The sequence below is a fragment of the Heterodontus francisci genome, chromosome 29 (assembly GCF_036365525.1).
Source record: "Heterodontus francisci isolate sHetFra1 chromosome 29, sHetFra1.hap1, whole genome shotgun sequence".
NCBI classification, from domain to species: Eukaryota; Metazoa; Chordata; class Chondrichthyes; order Heterodontiformes; family Heterodontidae; genus Heterodontus; species Heterodontus francisci.
Genome location: NC_090399.1, coordinates 13,754,268 through 13,777,189, shown reverse-complemented (window position 1 = coordinate 13,777,189; position 22,922 = coordinate 13,754,268). Strand labels below are relative to the sequence as shown.

The 22,922-nt window shown below is 47.6% G+C and overlaps 1 protein-coding gene across 2 annotated transcripts in view; it reads left to right on the top strand.

Annotated features, from left to right (window-relative positions):
- Window positions 1-13,946, top strand: part of LOC137345945 (TNF receptor-associated factor 2-like) — a 36,682-nt gene extending 22,736 nt beyond the window's left edge. For both annotated transcript variants that reach the window (XM_068009198.1, XM_068009197.1), the window contains 3 exons: window positions 4,487-4,561; window positions 9,691-9,777; window positions 11,114-13,946. In XM_068009198.1, coding sequence (XP_067865299.1) covers window positions 4,487-4,561; window positions 9,691-9,777; window positions 11,114-12,022 — 1,071 coding nt within the window. In that variant the 3' untranslated portion in view covers window positions 12,023-13,946. The remainder of the gene's footprint in view (window positions 1-4,486; window positions 4,562-9,690; window positions 9,778-11,113) is intronic.
- The last annotated feature ends 8,976 nt before the right edge of the window (window positions 13,947-22,922 follow it).

The following is a 22,922-nucleotide window of genomic DNA, read 5'->3' as shown; positions in this document are numbered from 1 at the left end:
ACGGAGAGGTGCAAGAATTACAGAGTAATTATAATGGGGGACTTTAATTATCCTAATATAGACTGGGATAGTCATGATGCAAAGGGCGGAGAGGGCCAAGAGTTTCTAGAGTGTGTTCAGGAGAATTTTCTACATCAGTATGTTTCCAGTCCGATGAGGAAGGAGGCATTGCTGGATCTGGTTCTGGGGAATGAGGTGGGTCAAATGAATCAAGTGCCAGTAGGAGAATATTTAATGGACAGTTACCATGACATCATAAGGTTTAGGTCAGCTATGGAAAGCAACAAGGAGCAATCCAGAGTGAAAATAATTAATTGGAGTAGGGCCAAATTCAATAGAGTGAGAAAGGATCCAGCCCGGGTAAATTGGAATCAAAAATTGGAAGGCAAAACTGCTGCCTTTAAAGAGGAGATAGTTCGGGTACAGTCAAGGTACATTCCCACGAGGAGGAAAGGTAGGGCAATCAAATCCAGAGCCCCCTGGATGATGAAAGAGATAGAGAGTAAGATGAAGCAGAAAAAGGGTGCATGTGACAGATGTCCGGTGGATAATACAACTGAGAAGCAGGCTAAATTTAGAAAGTTCAGAGGGGAAGTGAAAAAACAAATAAGAGACGCAAAGACAGAGTATGAGAAGAGACTGGCAGCTAACATAAAAGGGAATCTATCAGTCTGCTATAGTAGTAAATATATAAATAGTAAAATGGTGGTAAATGGAGGATTGGGGCCAATTAGGGACCTAAAAGGGGATTTATGCATGGAGACAGGGGGTGTGGCTGAGGTACTAAGTGAGTACTTTGCATCTGTCTTTACCAAGGAAGACAATGCTGCCCAAGCCATGGTGAAAGAAGAGGTAGTTGAGACACTGGTTGGGTTAAATATTGATAAAGAGGAGGGATTAGATAGGTTGGCTGTACTTAAAGTTGATAAGTCACCAGGACCAGATGAGATACATCCAGGGATGCTGAGGGAAGTAAGTATGGAAATTGTGGAGGCACTGGCCATAATCTTCCAATCCTCCTTAGATACAGGGATGGTGCCAGAAGACTGGAGAATTGTAACTGTTACACCCGTGTTCAAGAAAGGGTGCAAGGACAAGCCCAGCAACTACAGGCCAGTCAGTTTAACCTCGGTGGTGGGACAGCTTTGAGAAATGATTATCCATAATAAAAAAAAAAGTCACTTGGATAAATGTGGCTTAATTAAGGAAATCCAGCAGGGAATTGTTAAGGGCACATCGTGTTTAACTTATTTGCTGGAGTTTTTTGATGAGGTAATAGAGAGCGTGGATGAGGGTAATGTGGTTGATGTGGTGTACACAGACTTCCAAAAGGCATTCGATTAAGTGCCACATAACAGGCTTGTGAGTAAAGTTAGAGCCCATGGAATAAAAGGATCAGAAGCAGCAAATTGGCTGAGTAACAGGAAACAGAGTGGTTATGAACGGTTGTTTTTTGGACTGGAGGAAGGTTTATACATGGGGTACTGCAGGGGTCAGTGATGGGACCCCTGCTTTTTTTAATATGTATTAATGACCTAGACTTGGGTGGACAGGGCAAAATTTGCAGATGACACCAAACTTGCAAATATTATGAACTGTGAGGAGGATAGTGATAAACTTCAAGAGGACATAGGATGGTGGAATGGGCAGACAAGTGATACGAAGTTTAATGTAGAAAAATGAGAAGTGATTCATTTTGGTAGGAAAAACGAGGAGAGGCAATAGAAATTAAAGGGTACAATTCTAAAGAGGGTGCAGGAGCAGAGGGACCTGGGGGTACCTTTTCCCTTAGGAAGTCTCTTGGGACCGAGGATGACTTGCTTCCACTCCGGTTCGATGGGTTCTGAGATGGCCGATAAGTCCAAAACATGATCTGCAGACTCTGCCACGTGAGGGGCAGGTGGTGCTTCAAGGTTCAGGTAGATAAGTAGTTTTGAGGTTTGTGCACTCCCTCAGATGCCTCGACTTTACCTCTGTATGTTCCCAACAAAGTCCCTCGAGGTATACATCCACCTGAGTGTCATAGAGTTATACAGCACAGAAACAGGCCCTTCGGCCCAACGTGTCCGTGACGGCCATCAAGCGCCTAACTATTCTAATCCCATTTTCCAGCACTTGGCCCATAGCCTTGATGTTATGGCATTTCAAGTGCTCATCTAAATAATTCTTAAATGATGTGAGGGTTCCTGCCTCTATCACCTCTACAGGCAGTGCGTTCCAGATTCCAACCACCTTCTGGGTGAAAGTTATCTTCCTCAAATCCCCTCTAAATCTCCTGCCCCTTACCTTAAATCTATGTCCCCTGGTTATTGACCCCTCCGCTAAGGGAAAATGTTTCTTCCTATCTAACCTATCAACGCCCGTCATAATTTTGTACACCTCAATAATGTCCCCCCTCAGCCTTTTCTGCTCTAAGGAAAACAACCCTAGCCTTTTCAGTCTCTCTTCATAGCTGAAATGCTCCAGCCCAGGCAATATCCTGGTGAATCTCCTCTGCACCCTCTCCAGTGCAATCACATCCTTCCTACAGTGTGGTGCCCAGAACTGTACAAAGTACTCCAGCTGTGGCTTAGCTAGTGTTTTATACAGATCCATCATAACCTCCCTGCTCTTATATTCTATGCCTCGACTAATAAAGACAAGTATCCTGTATGCCTTGCTAACCACCTTATCTGCCTGTGCTGCTGCCTTCAGTGATCTATGGACAAGTACACAAAGTCCCTCTGACCCTCTGTACTTCCTAGGGTCCTACCATCCATTGTATATTCCCTTGCCTTGTTAGTTCTCGCAAAATGCATCACCTCACACTTCTCGGGATTAAATTCCAATTGCCACTGCTCCGCCCATCTTACCAGCCCATCTATATCGTCCTGTAATCTAAGGCTTTCCTCCTCACTACTTACGACACCACCAATTTTCGTCTCATCTATGAACTTACTTATCATGCCTCCAATATTCATGCCTAAATCATTAATGTACACTACAAACAGCAAGGGTCCCAGCACTGATCCTTGTGGTACACCACTGGTCACAGGCTTCCACTCGCAAAAACAACCCTCGACCATCACCCTCTGCCTCCTGCCACTAAGCCAATTTTGGATCCACATTGTCAAAATGCCCTGGATCCCATGGGCTCTTCCCTTCTTAACCAATCTCCCATGCGGGACCTTATCAAAAGCCTTACTGAAGTCCATGTAGACTACATCAACTGCTTTACCCTCATCTACACATCCAGTCACCGCCTCAAAAAATTCAATCAAGTTAGTTAGACACTATCTCCCCTGATAAAGCCATGCTGACTATCCCTGATTAATCCCTGCCTCTCCAAGTGGAGATTAATCCTGTCCCTCAGAATTTTTTCCAATATTTTCCCTACCACTGATGTTAGACTCACCGGCCTGTAATTACCTGGTTTATCCCTGCTACCCTTCTTGAATAATGGCACCACATTCGCTGTCCTCCAGTCCTCTGGCACCTCTCCTGAGGCCAGAGAGGATTTGAAAATTTGTGTCAGAGCCCCTGCTATCTCCTCCCTTGCCTCACATAACATCCTGGGATACATCTCATCTGGGCCTGGGGACTTATCCACTTTTGAGCCCGCTAAAACAGCTAATACTTCCTCCCTTTTGACGCTAATATGTTCAAGTATATCACAATCCCCCTCTCTGATCTCTACACCTACATCGTCCTTCTCCATAGTGAACACAGATGAAAAGTAATCATTTAAAACCTCACCTATGTCCTCCGGCTCCACACACAGATTGCCCCTTTGGTCCCTAATGGGCCCTACTCTTTCCCTGCTTATCCTCGTGCCCTAAATCTACTTATAAAATGCCTTAGGAGTAGGCAAGCAAGGCCTCAGTTCAGGGTCTCGTCCAAAAGATGGCACCTCCGACAGTACAGCACTCCCTCAGTACCAAACTGGGAGTCTTAACCTGGATATGGTGGCGTAGTTGTATTCTCACTTGACTAGTAATTCAGTGACTCCAGGCTGATGCCCTGGGGACACGGGTTTAAATCCCACGGCAGCTGGTGGAATTTTAATTCAATTAATTGATAAAAATTTGGTATTGAAAGCTAGTTTCAGTAACGGTGCCATGAAACTATCATCGATTGACGTAAAATTCCACCTGGTTCACTGATGTCCTTTAGGGAAGGAAATCTGCTGTCCTTACCTGGTCTGGCCTACATGTGACTCCAGACCCACAGCAATGGGATTGACTCTTAACTGCCCTCCGAAATGGCCTAGCACGCCACTCGGTTGTCAAGGGCAAATAGGGTTTGGGCAATAAATGCTGGCCTTGCCAATGGTGCCCACATCCCATAAAAATAAATTATACTCCCGTCTCTGGAATGGGATTTGAACCCACAATCTTCTGAGGTAGAGGTAAGGATGTTACCTACTCAGCCACAACTGATACCGTGCAGTATACAAATCAAACTACTGATCCACTATTCTAAAGAAGTGCTTTGTTTATTCCCTCAGGGACATATCAGCATGTGCTCGCAGTGTAAAGATGACTGTTCCTTGTGCGGAAAGAAAGGACTGAGCAAGGAAGAGGTAACAAACTCATTTATCATCATAGATTGCCGGCATATCTATTTATGGTCAATGAGGCTTGGGAATGCAGTATGCCCTTTATAAGATCAATCTGTATCTTATTAAATCTTAAAACTCCACGCATTTTCCATTTATAAAACATTACAACAACAACAACTTATACTTGTATATCACCGTTATTCCAGTAATATGTCTCCAAGCACTTCACAGGAGCATTATCAAACAAAATTGACACTACGCCACATATGTATTGGCTAGAGTTTAGAAGAATGAGAGGGGATCTCATAGAAACCTACAAAATTCCAACAGGACTGGACAGACTAGATGCAGGAAGGATGTTCCCGGTGGCGGGGGAGTCCAGGACCAGGGGTCACAGTCTAAGGATAAAGGGATAAGCCATTTAGGACTGAGATGAGGAGCGATTTCTTCACCCAGAGAGTGGGTGGAAGAACCTGTGGAATTCTCTACCACAGAAAGCAGTTGCGGCCAAATCATTAAATACATTCAAGAAAGAGTTAGATAGAGTGCTTAGGGCTAATGGGATCAAGGGATATGGGGAGAAGGTGGGAACATGGTATTGAGTTTGGATGACCAGCCATGATCGTACTGAATAGCGGTGTAGGCTCGAAGGGCCGAATGGCCTACTCCTGCTCCTATTTTTCTATGTTTCTATAAGCAGGTATTAGGTCAAATGACTGAGACGGGGATGGGCGAGGCCATGGAGGGATTTGAAAACAAGGATGGGAATTTTAAAATCGAGGCATTGCTTAACCAGGAGCCAATGTTGGTCAGGGAACACAGGGACGATGGGTGAACGGGGCATGATGTGAGTTATGCTTTTGTGTAACCTCCTCCAGTCCTACAACCCTCCAAGGTATTTGCAATCCTACAAATCTGGCCTCTTGCACATCCCTAATTTTAGTCACTCCACCACTGGCGGCTGGGCCTTCTTGCTCCCTAGTTCCTAAGCTCTGGAATTCTCCCCCTTAACCGTCTCCACCTATCGACCCCTCTCTCCTCCTTTAAGACCCTCCTCAACACTTTTCTCTGCCCGAATATCTCCTTATGCGGTTCAGCGTCAAATTTTGTTTGATAATCACTCTTGTGAAGCATTGTGGAATGTTTTACTGTGTTAGCAGCGCTGTATAAATGCGAGCTGTTGTGTGACCTGTTTTTATTATAAATTCCTGTGTCCACCTTCATAACATAAATCTGTCATGCTGCAGCTGCACCTCCCTGCCACTGGTGGTGCTGTAGTGCCTCCTTTTTACATCTTTCAGCTCCTTAAACCGATGTTGTGAGGAAGCTCCTCTAGTCCAACCAAGTTGGTTCAGTTGGTAGCACTCTCATTTGAGTCAGAAGGTTGTAGCTTCAAGTTCCAAACTAGAACTTGAGTGTAAAAATCAAGCTGATACTCTCGTGCAGGGCTGAGGGAATGCTGCACTGTCGGAGGCACCATTGTTTGGATGAGACATTAAACCGAGGTCCTATCTGCCCTCTCGGGCGGATGTAAAAGATCCCATGGCGCTGTTTTAAAAAAATTCTTTCATGTGATGTGGGCGTCGCTGGCAAGGCTGCCCATCCCTAGTTGCCCATGGCAACTGAGTGGGCTTGCTAGGCCATTTCAGAGAGCAGTTAAGAGTCAGCCACATTGCTGTGGGTCTGGAGTCACGTGTAGGTCAGACCGGGTAAGGATTATGACAATCGATGATAGTTTCATGGCGCCATTACTGAAACAAGCTTTCAATTCCAAATTTTTTATTAATAAATGAATTTAAATTCCACCAGCTGCCATGGTGGGATTTGAACCCATGTCCCCAGGGCATTAGCCTGGGCCATCTATATTACTAGTTCATTGACATCACCACTACGCACCGCTCCCCAATGCTGTTTGTGGGAGCTTGCTGTGCACAAATTGGCTGCCATGTTTCCTACATTACAACAGTGACTACACTTCAAAAGCACTGCATTGGCTGTAAAGTGCTTTGAGACGTCTGGTGACTATGAAAGACGCAAGATGCTGGGCCACACAAGGCAGCCAAGGCCCAGAACCTGACTCACCCTCCGGTAACCGAGAGAAGCCTGGGGGTGGAGGCCTGGGCAGGTGACATCAATGCCAACTCTGGCTGTGCCTGATTGGTTACTACTGTCATGTGATAACCCTTGAATGAATAAAAAAAACAAATAATTTGAAGCTTATGTTTGTGCCTCTCTAAATAAGGGGCCCTTACAGTTTACAATTCCATTCTCTGTTGGTCAAGGGAGCCTTTCTTCACTGATAGGCTATAATGATTACGCTATCATGCACCTTTTGAAACAGAATTATTCAAACCAAGAAACAAATAATAATATCTATAGTGCTTAAACACACTATTCTACCCACTGGTATCTACCAGTGTCTATGCTGCACAAAAACCTCCTGCCACTCTACCTCTTCCCATCCGGCCCCCTTATTCCTCTATTCCATTCTCCCTTGTCTAAGAATCCAGCCTCCATGTTAGTGCTCTCTCCTTCAACCCCACTCCATGCGGCAGGGAGTTCCACAGTCCCACCACTCTCTGGAGAACAGAAATTGAGGCTGGCACACCACTGAGGGAGTGCGGCAGTGTCCGAGATGTTGTCTTTATTTATTTAGAGATACAGCACTGAAACAGGCCCTTTGGCCCACTGAGTCTGTGCCGACCAACAACCACCCATTTATACTAACCCTACAGTAATCCCATATTCCCTACCTACACTAGGGGCAATTTACAATGGCCAATTTACCTATCACCTGCAAGTCTTTGTGGGAGGAAACCGGAGCACCCAGCGAAGACCCACACAGTCGCAGGGAGAACTTACAAACTCCGCACAGGTCGTACCCAGAATCGAACCCGGGTCCCTGGAGCTGTGAGGCTGCGGTGCTAACCACTGCGCCACTTAGCCGTCTTGCAGATGACATGTTTATGCTTAGTGGAGAGAAGGTTGAGGGGAGATTTGATAGAGGTGTTCAAAACCATGAAGGAGAAATTGTTTGCAATGGCAGATGGATTGATAGCGAGAGGACACAAGCGTACGATATTTGGCGAAAGGACCAGAGGGGACATGAGGACAAAAGGAATCATAGAGTCATAAAATAGTTACAGCACAGATGGAGGCCATTCAGCCTGTTGTGTCAGTGCTGGCTCTGTACAAGAGCAACTCGCTAGTACTACTGCTCCGCCTTTTCCCCTGAAAAGCTTTTCTCTTCAGATAATTGTCCAATTCACTTTTGAATGCCATGATTTAATCTGCCTCCACCACAATCTCAGGCAGTGCATTCCAGATCCTAAGCACCCGCTGTGTGAAAAGTTTTTCCTCCCGTCCTCGTTGCTTCTTTTGCCATTCACCTTAAATCGGTGTCCTCTGGGTCTCAGTCCTTCTGCAAATGGGAACAGTTTTTCTCTATCGACTCTGTCCAGCCCCCTCATGATTTTGAACACCTTGATCAAATCTTCTCTTAATCTCCTATTCTCCAAGGAGAACAGCCCCAGCTTCTCCAATCTATCCACGTAACTGACGATCCTCATTCCTGCAAATATTCGCGTGAGTCTTTTCTGCACCCTCTCTAATTAAAGTGTGGTGCCCAGAAACTCAATAAGCGGTTTATCGTCACTTCCTTGCTTTTGTACTCTATACCATTACTTATAAAGTCCAGGATCCCGCACGCTTTATCATCTGCTTTCTCAACCTATCCTGCAACCGTCAATGATTTGTGCACATATACCCCCAGGTCCCTCTGCTCCTGCACGCTCTTTAGAATGGTACCCTTTAATTTATATTGCCTCTCCTCGTTCTTTCTAACAAAATGAACCACTTCACATTTCTCTGCATTAAACTTCATCTGCCATGTGTCTGCCCATTCCACCATCCTGTCTATGTCCTCTTAAAGTTTATCACTGTCTCCTCACAGTTCACAGTACTTCCAAGTTTTGTGTCATCCGCAAATTTTGAAATTGTGCCCTATACACCCGAGTCTAGGTCATTGAAACATATGAAGAAAAGCAGGGATCCTAACACTGACCCCTGGGGAACCTCATTTTATCTGCCTTCCTCCAGTCCAATAAACAACCATTCACCGCTACTCTCTGTTTCCTGTCATCCTGTCACTCAGCCAGTTTCGTATCCATGCTGCGTTAATTCCATGGGCTCGAACTTTGTTGACAAGCCTGTTATGTGGCACTTTATTGAAAGCCTTTTGAAAGTCCATGCACACCACATCAACAGCATTGCCCTCATCAACCCTCTCTGTTACCTCTTCAGAAAACTCCAGCAAGTTAATTAAGCTCGAGTTGCCCAGAACAAATCAATGCTGGCTTTCCTTAATTACTCCACACTGGTCCAAATAACTATTTATTTTGTTATAAATTATTATTGCTAAAAGCTTTCCCACCACTGAGGTTAAACGGACTGGCCTGTAGTTGCTGGGCTTGTCCTTACACCCTTTTTTGAACATGGATGTAACATTTGCAATTCTCCGGTATTCTGGCACCACCCCTGTATATAAGGAGAATTGGAAGATTCCCTCAGGTCCTGCTAGGAAGGGAGTTCCAGGATTTTGACCCAGTGACAGTGAAGGAATGGCGATATAGTTCCAAGTCAGGATGGTGTGTGACTTGGACTGGAACTTGCAGGTGGTGGTGTTCCCATGCATCTGCTGCCCTTATCCGTCTAGGGGGTAGAGATTGCGGGTTTGGAAGGTGCTGTCTAAGGAGCCTTGATGAATTGCTGCAGTGCATCTTGTAGATGGTACACACTGCTGCCACTGTGCTTCGGTGGTGGAGGGAGTGAATGTTGAAGATGGTGGATGCGGTGTGGATCAAAGGGGCTGCTTTGTCCTGGATGGTGTTGAGCTTCTTGAGTGTTGTTGGAACAAGTGGAGAGTTTTCCATCACACTCCTTGTGATTGGCTCTTAACTGCCCTCTGAAATGGCCGAGCAAGCCAGTCAGTTCAAGAGCAGTTAGGGATGGGCAAGAAATGCTGGCCAGGCCAGCAATGCCCACATCCCACAAATGAATAAAAAAGACTCCTTGTAGATGGTGGATTGTTGCAATAAAGCCCATGAAATGTATGTTTACATATATATCATTTATATTTCCTTTGTCTGCAGCTAAACAAACACTGTGATGTCGATCTAGGAGATTGTCCTCGAGTGAAGGTGGCCTGTCCATTTGAGAGAGCTGGTTGCCAAGAAAAGGTTTTTTTTTTCTGTACAACTGTTCTCTTTTTATTATTAAGTCTTGGGATAAGGGCATCACTGGCAAAGACACCATTTGTTTCCTGTCCCTAGTTGTCCCTTGAGAAGATGGTAATGGTCCTTCTGAACTTCAGAAATGTGGGTGTTGGGAAAAAGCCTGCAGAACACTGACAAGGCTGGGAATTGAAACCGGGTGTAGGCCACGAGGTTGCGATTAGACAGTGCCACGTCTGAGTTTTAAAAGTCCGCAGATACGAGGGAGAGAAGGCGAAGGCGTCTGATGAGTTCCCCAGTTCCCCATTCCTGGGAAGGAATGAATGAGAGTGAGAGCTGGTGAGATGAGCTTTGGTTTCAACATGGTGAAGAGTTGAGGAGCAGGAAGGGTGAGTGGGAAGACATAATAGGAGGAACTGAGGAGAAAAGTACAAGGCAGTAATGACCTGCCAAAATGGAGAGATACCAGAAGGGTAGGACAGAGACAAGTAAAGGTTTTTGGCTAGTAGTGAATGAAGAATTTCCCATCTCTCTGAGGTGGATGTAAAACATCTCATGGAATTAACTGAAGAAGAGTGGGGAAGTTCTCCCTGGTGTTTAGATATATAGGAGAGAGTTGGAAGTAAATTTAGCCAACTCGTTTCATAGAGGAGGGAGCTCGGGGTAAATTTGCCCCACTGGTTTTATATAGGAGACTGCTGGGGGTAAAGTTACCCCACTTATTTAATATAGGACAGAGTTGGGGTAAATTTACCTCTCTTGTTTAATATAGGAGTCAGTTTGGGGTAAATTTACCCCACTTGTTTAATATAGGACAGAGTTGGGGTAAATTTACCCCCACTTGTCTAATTAAAATAAGGGAGAGTTGGGGCTAAACCTACCCCACTTCAATTATTATAGGAGAGAATTGGGGTAAATTTATCCCACTTGTTTAAAATAGGAGAGAATGGGGATAATTTTGCCCCACTTGTTTAATTAATATAGGAGAGTGTTGCAGTTAAATTTGCCCCACTTTTATTGAATTAATCTAGGAGAGAGTTGGGTCAATTTACCTGTGATTCTGTGTCCTGTGCCATTCGACATCATTCAAAAGAGAAGGTCTGACCATTATTACAATGCTGTTTGTGGGAGCTTGCTGTGCACAAATTGACTGCTGTGTTCCCTACATTACAACTGTGACAACACTTAAAAAAAATGGTATTTAACTGGCAATAATATGCTATGGGATGTCCTGAGGTAATGAAAGGCACTATACAAATGCGAGACTTTCTTTTCTTTAACTGCATGTAACAATTATCATTTTAAGGTTTTATTAAACGTTATTGATCACTATATTCAACAGCCTGAACGAGGAGCCCTCAGTGAACATCTGCGAGAGGCCCAGCAGCCACATATGATGCAGTTGCTATCTCTCATTCTCAGCCTGCAGTCGAAGATGTCCAACACTGCGGACATAAATACCAGCTTCAAACAACTTGTGATGGACAAGATCCTGGCCCTGACTGGTTTGCTGAGCCAATCGGTGAGGCCAGAAGCGGGCAGCGAGGCTTCTAGAGCGGGCATGGCCTCCGGAAGCGAAGACCCTAGCATTTCCATGTTGGCCAAGAAGATCGAGAGCTTGGAGAAGGTCCTGTGTGTTCTCAACAGAGAGTTGGACAAGTACGAAAGCACCATTGAGCTCCTGCAGCAAAAGTGTCTTCAGAACGAGCAGGTCATCCAAGACCTCCAAAGGAAGGGCAAAGCCAAGGAGGGCAAAAACTATCTTTTCGGCCCTTCCCCACCAATGAACTGTAATGGGGTCATCGTGTGGAAGATTGAAAACTTTTCCTCCCACCTCTTAGCTGCGAGGTCCGAGCAGAGGACATCTTTCTACTCTTCACCTTTCTCCACGGACCCGTTTGGCTACAAGCTGTGCTGCAGGATCTATCCCTATGGAGACGGCAATGGGAAAGGGACGCACATCTCCCTCTTCCTGGCCATCATGAAGAGTGAGTATGACGATGTGCTTCTGTGGCCCTTCAAGCAGAGGGTCACCTTTGTCCTCTTGGACCAAGTGAATCAGAACCACATCAAGGAATCGTTCTTCCCTGATGTCCTCAGCGCCTCCTTCCAGAAGCCCAAGACTCACATGAACGTTGCCAGCGGTTGCCCCAGGTTTGTGCGGCAGGACCTCCTGCTAAACCCACCAAACCCTTACCTCCGGAATGACGCCATCTTCCTCAAAGTCGTTGTCGACACATCTGGTCTTTGATTGTGAACACTCAGTTTGAACTATATTTTTGATAGAACTTTCAGACCAGATGGATTTTGTTTCGTCAGGGCCAGTGACTGTACAGACTTCAGATGTGGTAACTGGAAGGTCCCTTTCTATTTATTTAAAAAGATGGTTTTTCATTTTGCATCGTCCAGTCATGGATATTCCCACTGGATGGGGTTGAGCCTTCCATTAAAAATGTTTAAATGGGTGCGAGACTGTGGGGCACTGGGTCAGACACTGTCCTTTCCCCCTCTGGGACTGGGTGGGGCAGTGGGTCAGACACTGTCCTTTCCCCCTCTGGGACTGGGTGGGGCAGTGGGCCAGACACTGTCCTTTCCCCCCTCTGGGACTGGGTGGGGCAGTGGGTCAGACACTGTCCTTTCCCCCTGTGGGACTGGGTGGGGCAGTGGGCCAGACACTGTCCTTTCCCCCCTCTGGGACTGGGTGGGGCAGTGGGTCAGACACTGTCCTTTCCCCCTCTGGTACTAGGTGGGGCAATGGGTCAGACACTGTCCTTTCCCCCTCTGGGACTGGGTGGGGCAGTGGGCCAGACACTGTCCTTTCCCCCCTCTGGGACTGGGTGGGGCAGTGGGTCAGACACTGTCCTTTCCCTCTCTGGGACTAGGTGGGGCAATGGGTCAGACACTGTCCTTTCCCCCTCTGGGATTGGGTGGGGCAGTGGGCTAGACACTGTCCTTTCCCCCTCTGGGACTAAGTGGGGCAATGGGTCAGACACTGTCCTTTCCCCCTCTGGGACTGGATGGGGCAATGGGTCAGACACTGTCCTTTCCACTTCTGGGACTGGGCAGGGCAGTGGGTCAGACACTGTCCTTTCTCCCTCTGGGACTGGGTGGGGCAGTGGCTCTGACGCTGTCCTTTCCTCCCTCTGAGACTGAGTGGAGCAGTGGGTCAGACACTGTCCTTTCTCCCTCTGGGACTGGGTGGGGCAGTGGCTCTGACACTGTCCTTTCCCCCTCTGAGACTGGGTGGGGCAGTGGGTCAGACACTGTCCTTTCCCACCTCTGGGACTGAGTGGGGCAGTGGGTCAGACACTGTCCTTCCCCCCCTCTGGGACTGAGTGGGGCAATGGGTCAGACACTGTCCTTTCCCCTTCTGGGAATGGGCAGGGCAATGGGTCAGACACTGTCCTTCCCCCCTCTGGGACTGGGCAGGGCAGTGGGTCAGACACTGTCCTTTTCCTCCTCTTTTAAAAAGGGAACTGAGGCAGCCACTTGAAAAAGATGGGCGCAGGGAGCAAACAGGAGGGTGGGACTACACTCACGGGGAAAAATGTGCCACCGACTTGACGGGCCAAATGGCCTGTTTTCTATGCAGTAGCCTTCTGTGATCTGAAGTGTGGGAGTGGATTAATCCCATTTATTGAGAGTGGGCTGTCCGGGGACCACCCAAGAAGGGGATTTTTACATTAGGACAGAAGAAATAGGAGCAGGGGTAGGCCATACAGCCTCTCGAGCCTGCTTCACTATTCAGTAAGATCGTGGCTGATTTTCGACATCAACTGCACTTTCCTGCACTGTCCCCAAATCCCTTGATTTCCCCCAGAGTCTATAAAAAAAAATCGATCTCAATCTTGAATATACTCAATGTCTGAGCATCCACAGCCCTCTGTGGTGGTGAGTTCCAAGGATTTTCAACCTTCTGAATGATGACATTGCTCTATCAATTTTTTTCTGTTGCTACTGGTGTTAAAACTGATGTAACTAACTTGAATATTCTATAAATTATAAATGTTTCTGTTAATTTAATCCCAGCATGTTTGCAGATATGCTTCCATGTTGCTCGACTTATTTATTTTAACCTATTATTTATTGCCTCCTCTTCATAAAGGGAAACAAACATAAAATCTGAGCAATTATTCAAGTGATTGTGAATAAAGTTCTACGCTTGGTTTCTCTTGTTTACTGAGTGTTTCTTGTACACATTCAGATGGGCTGTTGGTTCTGTTGTGGTACACGTCAGTACCAGCGGCATACAGAGGGCAGGTATTGAGGACTTTCAGGAGATGGGAGGAAGTTAAAAAGTAGGACCTCGAAGATAGTAATCTCTGGATTACTCCCAGTGCCACGCGCCAGCAAGATTGGGAGGATTGATGTGTGGTTTGATGCATGGTGCAGGAGGGAGGGCTTCAGATTCTTGGGGCATTGGGACCAGTTGTGGGGCAGAATTTACCTACTCAAAAGGGACGGGTTGCACCTCAACAGGACTGGGACCAATGTCCTTGTAGGGAAGTTCACTAATGTGGTTGGGGAGGGTTTAAAGTAAATTAGCCGGGGGATGGGCACCAGCATATAGATGTGGAAAAGAGGAGTAAGATGCATAATGTGAGAGTGTTGGATAGTGCTGGAGAAGGAAGTAAGGAAACAGTACCATATTAGATAGGATCAGGCTAAGAAGGACTACGGGGAACAGAAAGACATTGGAATGCATGCATGTAAAAGCAGAACTTGTGGTGCGTAAGATTGGTGAGCTACAAGCACAAATAGCCATGTGGGAATAAGATATCGTGACAATAACAGAAAGATGGCTTAAAAATGATGAGGACTTGGTGCTTAATATTCAAGGATACAAAGTGTTCAGGAAAGATAGAGAAGGTAAAAAGGGAGGTGGGGTGGCAGTACTGCTTAGGGAAGGCGTTGGAAAGAGGGGATGTCCTTGAGGGATCAAGGACAGGATCCATTTGGTTAAAGTTGAGAAGCTGCTGGGGGTATTGTCTCGGCCTCCAAATAGTGAGAGAGAGATGGAGAAGCAAATCTACAGGGAAATCCGAGAGATGTGCAACTGATGTAGAGTGGTGATATTGGGGGACTTTAGCATCATCTCAATTGATATTTGGGTAACTGAGTACAGGGAAAGGAAGGAAGAAGTTTCTGAAATGTGTTCAGGAGCATGTCTGTTCTCAGTCCAACTCGGAAGGAGGCATTGCTGGATTTGGTGCTGGGGAATGAGGTGGACCAAGTGTCTGTGGGAGGAGCACTTGGGTAAGAGTGATCATAGTATCATAAGGTTTAGGTTGGCAATGGAGAAGAGCAAGGAACAATCTAAAACTTCTAAATTGGAAGAGGGCTAATTTCAATGGGATGAGAAGGGATCTAGCCAGAGCAGAATGCAACCAAACACTGAGAGGAAAACTGTAATGGATGATAGTTCAGGAGGAGATGTTTCAGGTATAGGCTGGGTGCATATCATCATGGGAGAAAGGTAGAGGAACAAAAGCCAGGGCTCCTTGGTTGACGAGGGCGTTAGAGAATTTGATGAAACACGAAAAGAGGGTGTATGCTGCATGTCAGGTGAATTTTTCAAGTAAGAACCAGGCCAGATACAATAAGTTGAGAGGAGAATAAGACTGACAAAGACAGAATATGAGAATAGAATGGCAGTTAACAGAAAAGGGAACCAAAAGATCTACCGACATTTAAAACGTGAGCGAGTAGTAAGAGGTGGGGTGGGGCCTATTAGGGTTAAAGAAGGTGATATGTGATTTAGAGACACAGGACAAAGATAGAATACCTAATGAGTACTTTGTATCAGTTTATTAAGGAAGAGAATGCTGACAAAATATCGGTCGAAGTGGAGTTGGTAAAGGTAATGGATGGGGTGAAAATTGGTAGGCCGGATGTACTGACAGGCTGGCCACGCTTAGAGTAGATAAGTTGCCTGATCCAGAGGGATTGCATCACAGGTTGCTAAAGGAAGCGGGGATGGAGATGGTGGAAGGGCTTGCCGTAATTTTCCAATCTTCCTTGAGGAAGGTACCAGAGGGTTGGAGAATGGCAAATTCGACATACTTCTGCAAGAAAGGGTGTAAGGACAGTCCTAGTAACTACAGACCAGTTAGATTTAACATCAGTGGCGGGTAAGGTTTTAGAAACAATAATCAGGGAAAAAGATCAACAGATACTTGGAGAGGTCCGAGTTAGTTAAGGATAGGCAGCACGGATTTGTAAAAGACAAATCGTGCTTGAACTAATCTAATGGAATTTTCGATGAAGTAACAGAGAAGGTTGATGAATGGAATGCAGTGGATGGTTTCTATCTGGATATGAAGAAAATGTTTGATAAAGGACCACATAAAAGGCTAGTTAACAAAATTGAGGCTCATGGAATAGGAGGGTCAGTGGCCAACTGGATAAAAAAATTGGCTTAAGGACAGAAAACAGTGATTTGTAGTAAATGGTTGTTTTTCAGACTGGAGGATGGTAGATAGTGATGTTCCCCAAGGGTCAGTGTTGGGACCACTGCTTTTTTTGATACGTAATATCAATATAGACTAATGGCACAGTTTTAAAGGAACAGAAAAACCTGGGGGGTACATGTGCATCGATCTTTGAAGGTGGCAGGACATATTGAGAGAGTGGTTAGCAAAGCATATGAGATTTTGGGCTTCATAAATAGAGGCATTGAGTACAAAAAGCAGGGAGGTTATGCTGAACCTTTATAAAGCTCTGGTTAGGTCCCAACTGGATTATTGCATTCAGTTCTGTTCACCACACTTTAGGAAGGATGTGAGGGTCCTTGAGAGGGTGCAGAGGAGATTTACCAGAATGGTCCCAGGGATGTGTGATTTTAGCTACAAGGTTAGGTTGGAGAGCCTGGAGTTGTGTTGGTTGGAGGAAAGTATATTGAGGGGAGATTTGATTGAGGTGTTGACAGGTTTAGACAAGATAGACAAAGAAAAGCTGTTCCCATTGGCTGATGATACAAGGTCTAGGGGCCACAGATTGAAGGTTTTGGACAGGAGATACAGGGGGGGGGGATGTGAGAAAGAACTTATTTTGCACAGTGAGTGGTAATGACCTGGAACTCACTGCCTATGAAAGTGGTGGAAGCGGAGATGATTCAATGATTTCAAAAGGAAATTGAATGGGCACCTGAGGGAACCAAACTTGCAGGGCTATGGGGATAGAGCGGGATGTCGGGGAGGGGGGGGGGTTGGTGGGGGGCAGACTGGATTACTCTGTAGAGAGATGGCATGGACTCGGTGGGCCAAATGGCCTCCTTCTGTGCCGTAAATGATTCTATGACCCGATGACCCCATGACATGTACATTGTGTACCTGCATATGTATCCCCCAAGTCATCCTCTCTCCCCAACCTCATCATTCCCGAAATCCTATTCCTCAGTTTCCACTGCCTTGATCCTGTTTCATCAGCAGCACACACCCAGCCCTCCATGATGCCCGACTATTCCCAGCTGGAGGTTTCTCTGTGGTTATAGCCGGTGATGTCATGGGGCAGGGGGAGGGCACGGTCGTGGCAGGAAATTTAAAATGCGACAGTCTTCCGAAATGCCAGCGTTCTTAGTGCCCATGCTCCAATCAAGGACACTCCTGGGAAACCGGGAAGTGTTGGCAACCCTGCCCTATACATCAGGCACCACTGGACAGAACTGGCAGTTGCAAGGGAAGGCCGAGATATTCAGCCACTGGTCTCACCAGCCCACCCCTTTCTTTTACTGGGAAGGGAATCCCTGGCTCGGAGCACACAACTCCAGAGTCCCCACTCCAGGACTGGAACACAGCATTATTAATGCCATTATCATTGCTGAATCCCCCATCATCAACATCCTGGGGGGTCACCATTGACCAGAAACTGAGTGGGACCAGCCACATAAATACTGTGTGCCAACAAGAACAGGTCAGAGGCTGGGAATTCTGTGGCGAGTAACTCACCTCCTGTCTCCCCAAAGCCTGTCCACCATATACAATGAACAAGTCAGGAATGTGATGGAAGACTCTCCACTTGACTGGATGGGTGCAGCTCCAACAACAAGAAGCTCAGCACCATCCAGGACAAAGCAGCCCGCTTAATTGGTACCCCCTCCACCACCAATGTTGCAGCAGTGTGTACCATCGACAAGATGCACTGCAGAAATGTACCAAGGCTCCTTTAACAGCACTTTTCAAACCCGTGACCTTTACCATCTAGAAGGACAAGGGCAGCAGATTCAGGGGAACACAACCAGCTGCAAGTTCCCCTCCGAGCCACACACCCTCCTGACTTGGAACTCTATCACCGTTCCTCCACTATTGCTGGGTCTAAATCCTGGTTAGATGGAACCGGAACACAAAGAGCTTGGATTTGAAAGTGATTCAAACAGGAGTCTTGTTGCCATAAGTACATTCTACCCATGCAGGGAGAGAGGGAGTTACCAGAAAAAAATTCTCCAACCTATTCCCCAGTCCTGCTCTCTCCTTCTCACCACCTCCTTGCATCCTTCCCCCACAGAGTGCTGCACTGTTGGAGGAGCAGCACTGAGGGAGTGCTGTACTGTTGAAGCAACTGTACGGAGGGAGCAATGCACCATTGGAAGGCCGGTTTTAGTAATTGCCACAAACGTGGAGAGCACCCACCGTACTGCTCCACCAACAGTGCAGTACTCCCTCAGTACTGCTCCACCAACAGTGCAGTACTCCCTCAGTACTGCCCCTCCGACAGTGCAGCACTCACTTAGTAGTGCCCCTCCGACAGTGCAGCACTCACTTAGTAGTGCCCCTCTGATTGTGCAGCACTCCATTAGTACTGCCCATTCGATTGTGCAAAAGCCCTCAGTACTGCCCCTCTGACAGTGCAGCACTCCCTCAGTAATCCTTTCTGACAGTGCAGCACTCCCTCAGTAATCGCCTCTGACAGTGCAGCACTCCCTCAGTAATCCCGTCTGACAGTGCAGCACTTCCTCAGTCATCCCATCTGACAGTGCAGCACTCCCTCAGTAATCCCGTCTGACAGTGCAGCACTCCCTCAGTCATCCCATCTGACAGTGCAGGACGCCCTCAGTAATCGCCTCTGACTGTACAGCAATCCCTCAGTAATCCCCTGACAGTGAAGCTCTCCCTCAGTGATCCCCTCGGACAGTGCTGTACTCTCTCACTAATCCCCTCTGACTGTACAGCAATCCCTCAGTAATCCCCGGACCGTGCAGCACTCCCTCAGCAATCCCCTCTGACAGTGCAGCACTCCCTCAGTGATCCGCTCTGACAGTGCAGCACTCCCTCAGTAATCCCCTGTGACAGTGCAGCACTCCCTCGGTGATCCGCTCTGACAGTGCAGCACTCCCTCAGTAATCCCCTCTGACAGTGCAGCACTCCCTCAGTAATCCCCTCTGACAGCGCAGCACTCCCTCAGTAATCCGCACTGACAGTGCAGCACTCCCTCAGTAATCCCCTCTGACAGTGCAGCACTCCCTCAGTAATCCCTCTGACAGTGCAGCACTCCCTCAGTAATCCCCTCTAACAGTGCTGCGCTCCCTCAGTCATCCTCTCTGACAGTGCAGCACTCCCTCTGCACTCCACTATCCTTCAGTAAACCCCTCTGATGTGCAGCACTCCCTCAGTAAACCCCTCTGACAGTGCAGTGCTCCCTCAGCAATGCCCTATGACAGTGCAGCATTCCTTCAGTGATCCGCTCTGACAGTGCAGCACTCCCTCAGTAATCCCCTCTGACAGTGCAGCACTCCCTCAGTAATCCCCTCTTACAGTGCTGCGTTCCCTCAGTCATCCTCTCTGACAGTGCAGCACTCCCTCTGCACTCCACTCTGACAGTGCAACACTCCCTCAGTAATGCCCTCGGACACTGCAGCACTCCTTCAGTAAACCCCTCTGATGTGCAGCACTCCCTCAGTGATCCGCTCTGACAGTGCAGCACTCCCTCAGTAATCCCGTATGACAGGGCAGCACTCCCTCAGTGATCCGGTCTGACAGTGCAGCACTGCCTCAGTATTCCCCTCTGACAGTGCAGCACTCCCTCAGTAATCCCCTATGAGAGTGCAGCACTCCCTCGGTGATCCCATCTGAGAGTGAAGCACTCTCTCAGTGATCCCCTCTGACAGTGCAGCACTCCCTTAGTAATCACCTCTGACAGTGCAGTGCTCTGTCAGTAATCCCCTCTGACAGTGCAGCACTCCCTTAGTAATCACCTCTGACAGTGCATTGCTCCCTCAGTGATCCCCTTTGACTGTGCAGCACTCGCTCGGTAATTCCCTCAGACAGTGCAGCACTCCCTCAGTTATCACCTTTGACTGTGCAGCATTCGATCGGTAATCCCCACTGACAGTGCAGCACTCCCTCAGTTCTCCCCTCTGACAGTGCAGTGCTCCCTCAGTAATCACCTCTGACAATGCAGCACTCCCTCAGTTATCCCCTTTGACTGTGCAGCACTTGCTCGGTATTCCCCTCTGACAGTGCAGCACTCCCTCAGTAATCCCCTCTGACAGTGCAGCACTCCCTCAGTAATCCCCTATGACAGTGCAGCACTCCCTCAGTAATCCCCTATGAGAGTGCAGCACTCCCTCAGTGATCCGCTCTGACAGTGCAGCACTCCCTCGGTGATCCCATCTGAGAGTGAAGCACTCTCTCAGTGAGCTTTTTGCGAGGAGCAGCTTTGACAGAACGAGGTGCGGAGCGGACTTACAGCTGAGCGGTCAATTTCACTTTGACAGAACGAGGTGCGGAGCGGACTTACAGCTGAGCGGTCAATTTCACTTTGACAGAACGAGGTGCAGAGCGGACTTACAGCTGAGCGGTCAATTTCACTTTGACAGAACGAGGTGCGGAGCGGACTTACAGCTGAGCGGTCAATTTCACTTTGACAGAACGAGGTGCGGAGCGGACTTACAGCTGAGCGGTCAATTTCAGTAAGTTACAAGTTAATCCCCTTTTGTTTCGGAGGACCAGGGGACTGCTGGGTAAGGGAAAACTATTTATTTGGGCAGTTTTAAAATCTCTTTCTTTTTGCGAGGAGCAGCTTTGACAGAACGAGGTGCGGAGCGGACTTACAGCTGAGCGGTCAATTTCAGAGCAGCTTTGACAGAACGAGGTGCGGAGCGGACTTGCAGCTGAGCGGTCAATTTCAGTAAGTTACAAGTTAATCCCCTTTTGTTTCGGAGGACCAGGGGACTGCTGGGTAAGGGAAAACTATTTATTTGGGCAGTGGCAGTACCCGAGACACTACACGTGTAGTGTCTCCCACCCACCCTCCTCCTCTAACCAAAAAAAAAGGACTCTGGTGTGTTGATAAGGTAAGCTTTTTATTTAAAAAGTTCAGTCCGTCAGATTGCTAAGCGAACAAGTTTTGACTTTTTTATTTTCGTTTGGTTTTTCAGTAGATTTGTTGGGAATCTAGAATAGTGAGAATGGAGGTAAAGGCAGTTGTATGTTCCTCCTGCAGAATGTGGGAGGTAGGGGTCGCCAAGAGTGTCCCTGCTGACTGCATCTGCGGGAAGTGCACCCAACTCCAGCTCCTCGCAGACCGCGTTAGGGAACTGGGGCTGGAGCTGGATGAACTTCGGATCATTCGGGAGGCGGAGGGGATTATTGACAGGAGTTATAGGGAGGCAGTCACACCTCAGGTAAAAGAAGTAGGTAGATGGGTTACCGTCAGGGGAAGGAAAGGGAACCAGCAGGCAGTGCAGGGATCCCCTGTGGCCGTTTCCCTCAACAACAGGTATACCGTTTTGGATACTGTTGGGGGGGACGACTTACCAGGGGTAAGCAATGGGGTGCAGGTCTCTGGCACAGAGTCTGTCCCTGTTGCTCAGAAGGGAAAAGGGAAGAGGAGCAGAGCATTAGTCATTGGGGACTCCATAGTTAGGGGAACAGATAGGAGGTTCTGTGGGAACGAGAGAGACTCACGGTTGGTGTGTTGCCTCCCAGGTGCCAGGGTACGTGATGTCTCTGATCGTGTTTTTGGGATCCTTAAGGGGGAGGGGGAGCACCCCCAAGTCGTGGTCCACATAGGCACCAACGACATAGGTAGGAAGAGAGATGGGGATTTAAGGCAGAAATTCAGGGAGCTAGGGTGGAAGCTTAGAGCGAGAACAACCAGAGTTGTTATCTCTGGGTTGTTGCCCGTGCCACGTGCTAGCGAAGAGGGGAATAGGGAGAGAGAGGAGTTGAACACGTGGCTGCAGGGATGGTGTAGGAGGGAGGGTTTTGGTTTCCTGGATAATTGGGGCTCTTTCTGGGGTAGGTGGGACCTCTACAAACAGGATAGTCTTCACCTGAACCAGAGGGGTACCAATATCCTGGGGGGGAGATTTGTTAGTGCTTTTCGGGGGGGTTTAAACTAAATCAGCAGGGGAATGGGAACCTAAATTGTAGTTCCAGTGTACAGGCTGTTGAGAGTAGTGAGGTAGGGGATAAGGTTACAGGGACGCAAGAGGGCACTGGCAAGCAGGAACTTGGTTTAAAGTGTGGCTACTTCAACGCCAGGAGCATCCGGAATAAGGTGGGTGAGCTTGCAGCATGGGTTGGTACCTGGGATCCTGATGTTGTGGCCATTTCAGAGACATGGGTAGAGCAGGGGCAGGATTGGATGTTGCAGGTTCCGGGATTTAGATGTTTCAGTAAGAACAGAGAAGAGGGTAAAAGAGGGGGGGGGGGGGGGTGTGGCATTGTTAATCAAGGAAAGTATTACAGCGACAGAAAGGACGTTTGAGGACTCGTCTACTGAGGTAGTATGGGCCGAGGTTAGAAACAGGAGAGGAGAGGTCACCCTGTTGGGAGTTTTCTATAGACCTCCGAATAGTTCCAGAGATGTAGAGGAAAGGATAGCGAAGATGACTCTCGACAGGAGCGAGAGTAACAGGGTAGTGGTTATGGGGGACTTTAACTTTCCAAATATTGACTGGAAATACTATAGTTCGAGTACTTTAGATGGGTCTGTTTTTTGTCCAGTGTGTGCAGGAGGGTTTTCTGACACAGTATATGGACAGGCCAACCAGGGGCGATGCCACATTGGATTTGGTACTGGGTAATGAACCCGGCCAGGTGTTCGATTTAGATGTAGGTGAGCACTTTGGCGATAGTGATCACAATTCGGTTAGGTTTACCTTAGCGATGGGCAGGGACAGGTATATACCGCAGGGCAAGAATTATAGC